The sequence below is a fragment of the Schistosoma haematobium genome, chromosome 6, assembly GCF_000699445.3.
Source record: "Schistosoma haematobium chromosome 6, whole genome shotgun sequence".
NCBI classification, from domain to species: domain Eukaryota; kingdom Metazoa; phylum Platyhelminthes; class Trematoda; order Strigeidida; family Schistosomatidae; genus Schistosoma; species Schistosoma haematobium.
Window position 1 is genome coordinate 21,445,921 of NC_067201.1, and position 14,398 is coordinate 21,460,318.

Sequence of the window (14,398 nt, forward strand, 5' to 3'; positions counted from 1 at the left end):
AAGGTGTATCTGTAACGTCTCTTACTGAGGCTGAGTGACATGGGGTCGAACCCTCCAGGAAGTTCCCTTAGGATTATAAGTACAATTTTCTTGTCATTCCCAACTAGCACGAAACCTAAGTCGTGCAGGGTTTCCTGTCAACTACCTGCAACCACCGCCATACATGACTACCTTTCAGTCGCACATTCCCCTCTACAAGTACGATTGACCAAGACAGTTTCTTCGTTTGAGGATTTTAGTCTTTACAATCTTCGGAATACTCTTTCATCTAGTTCACCTAATTATTATTTAAATAATTTCAAAGTCTAATATTTATGTTAGTTTTGTTTATTGTGTTTATTTTTTGTTATTGGTAGGATTCTCGGTTAAAACAAAGTTTATCACAAGAACGATTATATTCACTCGTGTCCGATCCGGCCATTTTACAATTTATTCGACTTTATGATCATACATTCTATCAATCATTAGCTGAAGTTTTAATACCAAATGTACTTCGACCTATTCCGCCAACTCTTACACAAGCAATTCGTAATTTTGCAAAATCTCTTGAAGTGAGCCAATTTTTTTAGAAGGAAGACTATTATTACTTCATATTACGATAAATTAGCAGTCCAATGTTCCCTCCCTCTTCTCTTGGCATCTAATATTCCTTAACAAATTGACATCAGCTTGTGATGAAAATCCACTGAATCTGTCGACTAGATAACTATTGAAAACTAGGAAACGCTAACTTTTGTTTTGCCCTAATATGAGGCTCTTCATAATTGCCGACGCAAAATCCTACCAGAGATTCGAACTAATCACTTTCAGGCTTCTTGGCGAGTATATGTTAGACCGCTCACTGAGTTGGGATTAATTGATGTTAGTTAAAGTCATTTCGTAATGTAGTCTACAATTTTATTTAGGATATATTCTACAGAACACTTAATGCAAATGTTTATCAAAAGTAATGTAATTAAATAGTAGTCCAAGAAAAGTTCCTTTTTAAAGGAAAAGATCGTCTACATTAGCTAGGGTTCCAAGAGCAACTCATTGCTCTCCATAACTTACATCCTGAAGTTCCTTCCTTTTTTTAAGTGAATGAAGAAAGACACTTTTGATCTTGTTATTCGAATAACCCCACCAGATACCTCTGAAAAAAAACTTTAAGGCTAGACACACGATGTTTTTATATTATCTCCATAGTTTTCAAACCTTGTCATCTAGACTAGGAATCTGTTAAGTATTAATAAGTTTTTTTTCAGCACAGATATGTTTTATCTTCTGTTCGTATAGAAAAACACCATCGCTGAAAATGTTAATGCTGCTACACTCTTCATTATAGTCAACAGCGATACATCATTATTCCTATTCGCTGTTTAATTTACTACTTTCTAATGGACTTACCTACATCTTTTACTAATAGGGAACCTCAAACAACATGTGTTCAATTCATTCACATATGTACCATTTTCTACATTGCATATGATTCACTAAATTATCTGGTACATTCAGATACTGTAATTTGTATGTTGCTAAGTTATGAACTTTTTATTGGTTGTTAATAATAATCACCTACTCCACGGGGGTTAATTTCAAGAGATAATTCTCAAATTTCTAGTGAGAATCGACGCAACCAATGGAGACAGTTATCTATTAATGGTTTGTTTCAGAGAACAACTGAGCTATATCACGAATAAACTTAAGTTAGGAATATAAATTGTAATGAGTGACTCAGGTGGGGACGACCAATTGTATTTTGATACAAAATTACAGAGTTTATTAGTAAAATATAAGAACCATACACTCAATACTTCATTTGCAAATTTTCATCATTTACCCTTCACATTCTGTATGATTCTTTCAGTCCGCAATTCCTTTCTATTTTCCCTTCTTTTCTCTTTCACTCGATTTTCTTAGCCTCCTGCTGCCAGGTTTTCCACTTCACATTAGTCTTACGTACTACTTATATTGAAAGACATAAGTAACATACACCACTAAACCTTTGAATACTGACTCAGTGATATAAAGGTTAAACGTTAATTATAAGACTTGGAGATTCTGGGTTCAATTCCCGGTGAGTTTGTAGATGCTCACTTATAAAAAACCCCATGCTATGACAAAACAGCTGCCCAATGCTTTTTGGGTTTTAGTATTTGTTTAACTAAATTGAATCTGTGATGCAAGCGATACGATTCATTAATCTTCACAAACTTTATACACTAATACAATTTGTTCTCTCCTATATATTTTTTTACAAGGGTTGGATGCGTCAAGCTATACAAGGTTTAGATACAGATCTTGTTAATTTAAAAATATCCGCTGTGTGTGCATTAGCACAAACTCTTCGACGTTACACTAGTTTAAATCATTTAGCTCAAGCTGCTCGTGCTGTACTAAAAAATGCTAATCAAATTAATCAAATGTTGGCCGATTTAAATCGTGTCGATTTCAATAATGTACAAGTGAGTATTTCATTTGTTGTCGTAGTATGTGGTATCATAGTAAAAAATGTGTTTCATTAATCATCAGTTTATGCGTCTTCATTATTTAATTCATGAAATTTATAGTAGTAATAATCGTTCTTATGTAAGGGATATTATTCAGTTGAATTCACTAATCCACCTAAGCTAGACTACCACTGAAATCCTGGAAGCATCGGACATCCGTTACATCCTAATATGGAACTCAGCGTTGCGCATCCACGATCCTGCACGCGGGAATCCAGCCCAGGGTCTTCGGTCTCGCGCGCGAACGCCTAACCTCTAGACTACTTAGCCGGCGCCCAACGCTGTTAATTTCACTACAAATTATCATCCATCAGAATACCATTGAGAAAAAGAAGACTAGAGGACACTGTTTTTTGTCATTCTAGTTTAGGAGATTCATTAGAAGTAAACAAATTGATTACAGTTGAATATATGAAATCATTGTGATTTCGATGCACTGCTAAGGATTCTCAAGCTATGGCACAAAACATCCAATATTTCATACTTTTCAATATTATCTGTAATTTAATGTTCATCTTCGACAATTACAACGTACATAGGTTTCTGTCAATGGTCTTCAATCATGCAGCATGATTGAAATCTTGGTGAAGATTTATAGTTACAGTGGTTGCTTTCAGTGTTATTAAGTTCTCTGAGATTAGACGATTGATATATGGAGCTTTCATTTCTGTCCTGGATATAAACATTATCAGCTTCCTATTTATTTCACAAGCGTTAAATCAGTTCTTTCTGTTGGCTTTGCTTGTGATGGGTTAACAGAATCATTAGTTATAGGAAATAATGGGCATAGAAAACTGTATGAATTCGTGGAACAAAGGATATAAGATAACTCTAAAACTTAAGATTGTCCTTTGTTTGCCTACATCACAAGTGACGTAATTTGTAAAAAGCCAACCATGCTTTTTAAATTCGTGTTGAGATTCTATACAACAATTAGCTCCGTTCTACTTTATATGTGTTAAATCTGGCCATTAAAATTAAAAGATATCTGTAAATTTCTTGTATTCGATCATAGATGCCTTCGAAGTATTGCTCGTACATTTTTGAAACACTGATTGAGCAACTCTCGCGTTAGACAGTACTAGGTAGGGATAGCAAATCGATTGATAAAATAATGGGTTATTATCAACTGAGATATTTGTGACATGTATTGCGTTTGGACATCAACGGACCTAATGCCTAATAATGGCCGATTCAGGAGTTTGCTGGAAGAAGTTGGAGATAGTCAAACGATGGTATGACATCAGTCCATCAAAATACTAATTGTTGAACGGAGTCTTGTAGGTAGGTCCAGACCACCAGGTTGAGGTGGGCGTGATTATCGTGAGCAATGTTTTGGGTGACATGGCTTGAAATTGTTCACAATCACTTGGATGAATTCTTCCAGAACCTGATCCCGAAATATTATACCCTATATTTTGTTTTTCTCCACTACTACTACTCTGGAGTTTTTCTTGTGGTAGTTTTTATCTCTCTGTGTTAATTTGGCATGGCAACTTGAACCGACACACATACGTGTCAGGTTCTACATTTTGTATGACTGACTGAGTTGAATACATATACGTAATTGTCTACATGTATCTGTATTATCATATTAATGACATATCATGCGAAATAACTAAAAACTCTCATTTCCATATGAGATAAGCGCTAATGATAAAGTTTATTTTGTTGTAAACTACAACTCCACCAAAGTACAGCATATTTTACCGGAAATGTTATCTTCACTTTTCCTCCATAATATCTCTCCTATCAAATGTTATTTACTTTTCTTTCTTCCTCTCTCTATCTACAGGAACAAGCTTCATGGGTATGTCAATGCAGTGATTCTACTGTTAGTCAGTTAGAGCATGATTTTAAACGTATTTTACAAAAGCATGCATCACTGGAAGAATGGGCTCAATGGTTAGATACAGTAGTGACTAGCATCTTACAACCACTTGAAGGCAATAGTTTGGCTTATACAAGAGCTGCACATCAACTAGTATTGAAATGGTCTTTTTACAGGTAAGTTTTTAATAATGGAATTAAGAAATCCGAAAATTTTCATAGTTTAAATTACAAAGTAATCTTCTTGGTAAGCGACCATTGGAGACCTGAAATCACTGAACAATTGTTTGATACCTAATATAGAACTCTTTAAAAGTGCTCATCCACAATCCTAACCACAAGGAATCGAGCCTAAATCGTAAATGCTTGACCTCTAAACCACTGAAACGGCATCCAATAAAGGCAACCCTTATTCATTGCCTTCAATAGATAATTAATCGTTTCTTGCATGTCAGAGCTGAACTGCGTTGGTTACGGCCTCACCAGAACTCCAGAAGTTCCATCTTGAAGCTAGTTCGTGATTTAAACTATGAAAATTCTTCTATACTAGTAAAAATCTGAAAACATTGATTATGCGACTCAAATGTTTTGCATAATCTGTGAATCGTATCTAGTTTGATTGATTCATCAATGGAATGATGATTTTGCATAAAATCCTTGTATTTAACCCCACTCTCTTAGAAATTGGATGATAAGTAACCAAAAAAACCTGAGCTATGTTAGTTTTCTCCTTAGTAGTAGTAGAACCTCGTATCCAAGCTATTCTTAAATCACTAACATCCCGATTTTCATATGCCTCAAATTAGCCAATAAATAAAAGGTGGACAAAGTACACACTTTACTTGACAACTTTCAATAGCTTATAAAATGACTCTAAGAAAGTGAATAATTTATTACATAAAAAACCCCTTTAAAATGCTTTGGTTAAAGTTATAAGGCTTTCGAGTTTAGATGTTAGGATTATTGCTATGTTTGAAGTGATTACGAAATCACCTAAAACCGGCAAACGGAACAAAAGTCAGAAACACAACAACAGGATAAATTAAATTATTCCATCCCCCCCCCTTAGTTATAAAAACTAGAGGGAAAATACCAGATTCAGTATATTCCACAAACAGTCAGAAGCACGAAAGAATAAACACACAACTCATACGTATATATATACAGTACCAAAATGTCCTCGAAAAACGTTACAAAATAGCATACTAAAATAGGAGACGAACCAATTATATTTAAAGTCAGTCCAAGTGATAAATACAAATTGAAGGTAAAAGCGGGCGCTTTTGGCGCGAAAATGAGAAGTCCTAATTCCCAAAATAAGATTGCAAAAATGAAATGTTTACCTAGTGATTTCTGGGGACTTAGCATCCTTAAGAAGGGTTAAAGTTGAAATATTCTTTGTAGACATATGTAAATAAACATTTAACCAGTTAGTTTTTTTTCATTTTTTAAAAAGAAAAGTACCAAGATCTCTTCTGTTGTCTTCAAGGTTTCATAAAACATGATCCTTATGCCTCACTCCCGTCATTCTTTTCAGTACTACTTATTTATTAGTTATTAATTTTATTAGTAGTATATTGTACTGGACGAGAACTAATTTATCGTTTAATGCAAAATTACAAAGTGTATTCGTAAAATATGAAAATCAGTACATTAAATGACACTATTTACACATCTTCCTTTTGTTGTCCTTTACATACTTCATAATTCTTTCAATTCTGTTGTTATTCCAATTGCTCTCTATTTCCTCTCCCATTCTCTTCAATTCAATATTCTCAATCATCTGCTGGCAACTATTCCACTTCTGATTAGTGTTAAACACTACTTATATTTGCCAGCATAAGTAGTATGCACCACAATATAACCCCATCAATTCATGACACTCTAGCTTTCATGAAAATATTTTATAACCACCATCTCAAATCTGATTAGTCAATTTAGAAAATGTATTCTTATCATAAGATCAAATTGAATTCCAATGGTATCTACTTTGAACATACGATCCATCCTAAAGAACGTGATATACATAGATGTTATCATGAAAATATTGGTGTATGAGGTGGCGTATTTCTCCTGCAAAAGAAATTCATGCATATATTTTTATTTAGATCGTTTTGTTACTTCATCCCTTTACAGGATAAGTAAGTGATAGATTAAATAGGATAGGGATGTCTTAGTCCTACAAGAAGAGATTATTCAGGTGTTGAACAGCTCAGTGTTATGCTTATGAGTTTGAACACATCCCACGAGGTGAAATAATAATATATGCCGTATGAATAAGTGTTGAATAGTATCAAACTTATGTCTTTAGGACTTATTGACGGTTGTTTTTGATCAGCCAACATACTGGTATTACGCTGGTTATATTCTTTGACTAGTGTTGTTTTCTTTACATGTGCTGCTTAAAACATACTATTTATTACTTACCCCACTCTTTCAAGTTGAAATAGTTAAGCTCCCATATACTATATGGGTCAAGTAAACGATCGGTCAATCAAAAGCAACATAAAACTTGGCATATGTGTACATCAGTTCAAGCTGCTATGTCCCCATTAGCACAACAAGATGTAATTATCAGGTCAAACAAATTCCAGAGTAGTAGCGGTAGTAACAATATTAATTGTAATAGAAGCGGTTAGGCATCGCAGATATGGTTCGGGAAATAAAACAAAATTGATGAAGTACTTAAAAACTTAGGATGTAAGGGAAGATGAAAAGCAAGTGCACCCACGCTATTCCGAAAATGCCTAGCCATGTTACCCAAAACATTGATTATAATAATCACTCTGACCCCAACCTGGTGGTATGGAACTACCCATATGGCTTAGTCCAGTTGTGAGTGTCTTCATGGACTAATGTCATGTCTTGATTTAATCATCCCTAACTTTCTTCCTATCCATTCTTGTACTACCATTAACTCGCGTCGCATTCGCAGGTGGATGTCCACACGTAATACTTATCCCAACCATCTCAATCGATAACGATTCACTAACTAGCCATTGAATTTCCCACCCTCACCTAATACTCTGGGTCTAACATGAAGGTTGCTAACTCGCTGTTTCCAAAATATATGATCGATATTTCGAGGAGACTTTTAATCAAATAATAGTAATCAACAAGTATCCTACTTTTCATACCCATAAAGTACAAGGTAGTTAAGTGCTGCACCGTATTATCATCCTTTAGCTGGTAGACGGATAACTCACTTGCACCACAATTGACACAAGTTGGCAGGGATCAGCCGAGATTTCGTCAGACATCAACATACCAAAAGTGATGAGATTCCTAAAATAAGTGAATTGGTGAACAATAGTTTACTTATCATTAATTTAGGCGTTTACTCAGGCCAAACTTGAAGTAATATTTCGAATCAGAAGGGAGAGAAACACATTGAAATCATACTTGTATTGTTGCTTAAGGTGGTCAAGAGACTGGAGTTTTTCAGCGTCTTCACCAAAAATAACTATATCAACTGAGTATTCTAAATCAACAAGAAATTCTCCTGTTAGAAGATTCATTTTTGATATGTATACTTATATGTTCTTACAAAACTTCCGTAAGTTTAATCTGAACTTTATTGAACTGTATCATTTGTTTTAAGGCTATTAATACGACACTATCTGGTTGCTGAAATAGGAGTAATTGAGCTGATGGTGTCGTAATCTGAAACTATGGTTACTGTACATAAATACATATTTACCACATCTTTAAACGACTAGTCTTATTAATCTTTTCTATATTCTTACAAGTTGTAGTTACATTTTCCTTGTGTATATATTGTCGTATTATTATTACTGTGTTTTCTTCTCTTTTTCCCTCACCAATCAGTTCAATGGTGATTAGAGATCTGACGTTGAGATCTGCATCGAGTTTTGGCAGTTTTCATTTAATTCGACTATTATATGATGAGTATATATTTTATTTAGTTGAACACAAAGTCGCTGCACATTTAGGCATGACACCGGTCGCTGTTATGGGTGAAATGGGTAGAGTAAGTATTATTATTATTGTATGCAAATTATTAGTCATCAGTACTCAATGGCTCAGTAGGTAACGTGTTGGTGTATTTGCTGCAAAAAAATCCTCATTTCTAGTCTCAATGCAAGTATCAATACTAACGAGTTTTAAGTAAGACGATACTCATACATTGTGTATTCAATAAATACGTGAACTGAATTACCATGATTGTTAGTTATATAGTGATAGGTAAATAAATCTGTTTTGTAAGTAAATCAATCATTTCATTAAAAGCCGTGGAGACTTCAAGAATAATGAAATTCACCAAGCTCATATGTTGATGTAATCATTTACCATTCAGCTATCCAGACAAAACTGTAATTTGATTGATAGAATTTGTCGGTTCTAAAGACTAGGCAAAGATAACATTGTTCACTACTTAATAACCAATCTCTATAATAAACATCTTCGTACAACAGGAAGTCAGTCATGACTTGAATGTTCCAGTGGCGACGTTTCATATTGTAAATCTGGGTGACTAAGATTTTAATCTGTTACGTAGCGTCAATTCCTTAAAGATTACAGGCGCAACGTACAGATGAATACCAACTAACAAGAAACATAGGTCCTTTGTTTTCTACCGACTGTTTGTATATGTCTTTAAGCTGCACGCTAGTCGTACTAATTAACTATCTCGACTTAAATAGAAAAAGTGTGATTTCCCAATTAGATAATTGGAAACTGTTTCCTTTTACTATTAACTTACATAAACGTCTGAGATTTTGATTCGACCAAATACTACTACTACTTAGAGATATAAGTAGTCGAATACTACTCACTATTTTGCTTTCTTGAGCCTCAGAATCATTATTGATGTTTGTAGAAATTCGTTGATGGCGGTATGGGCAGTATACATTGTTGAGTTTGATTGATAACAACGTAATCTCCGGTGGATAAAGTTGTAAGGGCAGTTTTTAACTCCTGAAGGTTCACATCGTGAAAAGATATTATTGAGCTACCTGAAAAAAGAACTAGATTCTTAGCAGTGGAATGGTCTTGTCACCCTGGGAGCATAACTGAGGCTTCCAAAAACAACTTCTTGAAACTAGTCACACGTGGTCGTTTCGGGATTAGTTTTTGATATGTTAGCTCTATATATCTCAAACTTTCTGGTAATAGGAATTTATGAGGCAAAGTGAAGTGTATTCTTTTTAGGTTTGATTTTTCTAACCTCCTTACTTTATGGTATTGTTAAGTCGTTACAGCTCTAAGCCATCTAAGTGAAATTTTTGTAACTTATTTATAATGATGATGTTTTCATAATAGACAGAGAGTTTTAATCAGCTCTGGGATTCATTATTACTTCTAATGGGATTTTTTATTCTCTCGTTACTACCGACATCCAGAATTTGATTTTATTTTGTTTAAATTAAGCAATATTACTTCTATACTACCTACATTTTGAAGTTTTACTATGATCTGTTCAAAACGAATAGCGGATAGTGGAATCCAAAATGTTTCATTCAGTTAATTAGGATACATCACTTGGTTATCTTAATGTAGTACTTCTCATACACTGAGAGATTCAATGTTTGAAAATTGTAAACATTCTACAATGAATACTCGTAAATTAAATTGTATTGGCCTGTGTGATTCTGTTATGGTTCAGCATTTGAAACCCCCATGGATCAGTCACTCAAATTCAATCTAGAACCTGGTACATGTTGAATTTGCCATACCACATTAGCGCAACGAGATGAAGTTTTCAGGGTGAATCCCAATTTAATGCAGGTAGTAACGGTATTAATGGTTAGGCATTGGAGATTCGATCAAAAAAACTGATGATGAATATGGAAACTTAGGATCCAAGAAAAGATAAAGAGTAATTGCGCTTGTGCCATTGCGAACGATTTTGAGCCATGTTACCTACCTCTACTCGTTGGTTACGATAACCAGGCGGAGCTCATCCAGATTGTCTGCATCTACCTACATGACTCGGGCCGATTGTTACAGACTTCATGGACTGATGTAATGTCTTGCTTCGGTCACTCTTAGATTTCTTCTGACTTACTCGTACACTAGACAGCATCACGTGTTGAGGTAATCGGGGGATGGTTGTATGTGATACGTGTTCTAAGCATCTCAGTCGATAACGACTCACTACCTAGTCAATGGATTTGCCACACTCACCTAGTACTTTGGGTCTATAGTGAAGGTTACTAACTCTGAGCTTTGTCATTCAACTTGTCCAACCACCAATCGCGGTTATCACACGCAGTTCAACCACATAATCTGTGCCTATCAATATGTTACTGACTAAGTAAATTGATGTCATCTCTTGGTTTATTCACCCCTAGTTTTCTTTCAACTCCTTACTTTACCCAACATTGTATCATAAAGTTCTGGAGTTTTTATGCTTTACACTTCTGATCATTAATCTCTGACTGATAAGATCCTTAATATGTTAAACCTAAGTCAAAATAACTGCTTTTTTATCTTTTAAATGTTATTACCCTACAGGATATTACTCAACAACATTGTGCTCAAAATCGATTACATTTGGACAATCGTAATGTTCCTGGGAAATCTAAATCTATTCACAATAATAATAATAGTAATACAACAGTACATGATTCTCCACAACATGATAATTCGAATTATTTGCCGTTTGTTAATGATGATAATAATAATGATAACAATAATAATGTAGATCATACAAATCCTATATTTCATCAACAAAAACACTCAATTAATTTAACTAAAGACCGTGTTGTTGTTGTAGGCAATGATGATTGTAATCCGGACACTAACACTAATAATGTTATTAGTCGCGAGAAAAATAGACGGGAACAACAACAATTAGACAGTGACGGTGTCATTGTTGACGAAGATGTCATGGATCATCATCATGACGATGACGAAGAAGTGGATGATTTCGATGAAGAAGTTGATGAGTACTTAGACGATGAAGATGAAGTGGATGATTCATTAGGTGATGAAAATGCCATGTTAAAAGAGGCACATGCTTCAGCACAAGCTTATTGTCGAAACTCTTCAATCGCTGCGACTTCTACTTCTACTGTCCTGATACCTCAATCATTAGATTCAACTGATGGTATGCCCAATACTACTGGCATGAAGAAAGATACTTTGAAAATGGAAGATGAAGCAAGCCATGAAAAACAGTCAAACATTCAAGATGTTATTGTCAATGATAACGATAACAATAATGATATTGTTGACGACGAAGTGGTAGTAGAGAACACTGACGAAGGAACCGATAACAATAAAAATAAATTAGAGAAGTTAACTCAAAAACATCCGAATCTACTCAATAATGATAAAATTAGTTCGTCGACACCTGTTGAATTAACTGTTCAACAATCCAATAAAGATAAAATATCAACCAGTACAACGACAACCACTGGTAGTTGTTCTCCACCGTCAATCGTAACAATGGTAAAGTAGAATATATCATATATGTATATATATTTACGTATTAATAGTGTTATGTACTCAGTTAGATAGTTTAATTACGGATCTCTTATTGTCATTCTGAGTACCAAATCATTTCGTTCCGATATCCTACCTCCTTTGTTTGTAATTGGCCTTTCAAATCGATAGGTATAATAATTACAGAGTTGCTAAAAAGCTTACTTTTAAATAAAGTAAACTCCGATATCGTTGAACGGAATGATATAAGAAACTTCGTAATTATACTATCATCCAGCTCAGAGAACATATCCATCAAAGTATCCATCTTAACAGTAAATTCCCCTCGTTAATTCAAATGTAAGGTTTGCATGAAGATTTAAAAATAAACGAGAACAGAAAATCCGGCAAAATTTGTAGGGCATTATGTCAACAGAGGATTCTCATTATAAAATATACAATACTTCATAATAAACTAGTTCTCTTATATATCTGTTCAAAGCATAAATATTTAGTATTAGAAAATATGGAAGCACTGGACGGATGTTTCGTCTCAGTATGGAACTCCTCAGTAGTATGCATCCTCGATCCTGCATTCAGAAATCGAACCCAGGACTTTCAGTTCCACATGCGAATGCTTAACCTTGTGAATTCGATTGTGAAAACACTACAATCTCCATAAATCCCTATACTGATTAGAAAATGTATCAAAATAATGGTGCGTAACTGTTATACATCTCCATCTACCTGTAAACGTTTACAATACTTATAAATGACCTTCTTGTGTAATATACCATTTAGTGCATAAATTCCATCATATCATCTTTCCGTTCAAATCGATGGACAAGTAGAAAACTACTAATTAATCACCGAGTAGTAATGATCAATGTCGAATTGCGTAATATTGTTTTATGCAATGTTAAACCACTTAAACGAGTGACGTATACATTATAATTTGACTGATAGGCTTCGACCGTCAATAAAGGACTAGATAAATATGACATTGGTTAATACTTACTAACTACTCAATGATCAATCAATTATAAAGTAGGGAAATATACAGTCATTGTGTTTGTAGGTGTAGTTTTTTCGTTTGAAATTATGGATTGAAATACTTTTTCTGTACGTATGTAGATGTGTATGACTTTTACAAAGTCAGTATAGGATTGTTGAGATTATGAACCGATCAATGTTAGACCACCATTGAAAACTTGGAAGCACTGGACGGCCGTTCTGTCCTACTATGAGACTCCTTAGCAGTGTTCATACTAGGACAAAATGGCCATCCGGTGCTTCCAGGTTTTCAACGGTGGTCTTACACTGATCAATTCGTGATCTCAATCAAAACTTTTATAAAGATTATTTAAGTACACAGAACATAATTATACGGTGAATATTCCTAACTAATTAGTTAGAATAAGTCAAAAACAATCCTTAACTATTAATGTCATGAACGTTTTACAATATTTTAATCCTAACTCATTCGTTAACTAACAGTGTCTATGTAATCAGCATTGAATTATAGATAGACTTACAAGTCAGACATCAACATAGAGAGCCTGCCACAAATCTGCATTGACACAAGTTGCTATACCAGCTTTTAGGAAGATGAGATAGGAATGGAAGAGATCGAAATAATATAGTAGCAACGATAAAAAAGAAAAACTAAACCTTGAAAATATGGTTTGAAAAGACAGAATATAAGGTTATACATGAGGGCGTCGTTGTGACTGATAGTGAGCCATGTTACCCGACATCTGCAACCATTAATTACGATCATCTCGTGGACTTGATTCAAGTAGTCTTCACCTACCGTCCTAGCTCAGATCAAGCCAGTGGCTTCACATGAACTGACGCCAAGTTTTGGTTGGTTCTCCCTTAGATTTCCTTCAGCCTACGTCCGCACTAGCAAACATCATCCGTTAAGGCAACATATGTATCAAATATACATAGTATATCTGAAACTAGACAGCTTCTATACAAGGCCACAAGAACTGAGTTGCGATTTATCTTATCTTCTGTTTCAACAACAATGTTAGGTCATGGAAGGAGTTGAGTTTTTAGATAAGGTTTAGATACACTCACCAGATACTTGTTAGTAAGCCACACTAATGCTCCGTTTCCCGAATCGAAGCGAATTGTGCTTCGAACCTGGAAACTATTGACTACGAGTCGAACCCCACTTCACAGGTCTTCAGACGTTTTTCATCTGGGCTTATTAGATCATTTGATTGTATTTTTATTTGTAACTATTTAAGTACATATTCAGCCGAACTGACTTGCGAACCACAATTACTGTTCCACCAAAGTATGTATATCCACTCACATACACATAGTTGTGAATTGGTAAACAGTAAGATGTGACGCATCTATTTACGTGCCGTTTAAGTTCTTGGTGAAGCAAGGATATTGTTTTGTTGTTCACTCATAATCATTGTGAATGGGTATATTTCGCTTACATATATGTGTCACATTTTTTCTTTTTTATTTAAACACATAAACATTAGTACAAGGAGGCACCAAACAGATATGCGCCACACTTCATCATTCGATCTGTGTGAGGGCTAGGATACTGCCCGGGTGCCCAAACCGAAGCAGGTAGTTTTCTTAGAGGGACACACCCGGAGCCTTCGACCTAAAAGTCTGGTCCACAAGGCAGGGAAGCAACGTCAGGAGATTCAGTCCCATGG

The 14,398-nt window shown here is 34.8% G+C and overlaps 1 protein-coding gene across 2 annotated transcripts in view; it reads left to right on the forward strand.

Annotated features, from left to right (window-relative positions):
- The window catches only part of RFX3_1 (Transcription factor rfx3), a 30,543-nt gene that overhangs the window by 13,580 nt on the left and 2,565 nt on the right, over window positions 1-14,398 (forward strand). For both annotated transcript variants that reach the window (XM_035733026.2, XM_051217115.1), the window contains 5 exons: window positions 357-551; window positions 2,241-2,444; window positions 4,285-4,496; window positions 8,148-8,310; window positions 10,797-11,735. In XM_035733026.2, the coding sequence (XP_035589844.1) occupies window positions 357-551; window positions 2,241-2,444; window positions 4,285-4,496; window positions 8,148-8,310; window positions 10,797-11,735 (1,713 nt within the window). The remainder of the gene's footprint in view (window positions 1-356; window positions 552-2,240; window positions 2,445-4,284; window positions 4,497-8,147; window positions 8,311-10,796; window positions 11,736-14,398) is intronic.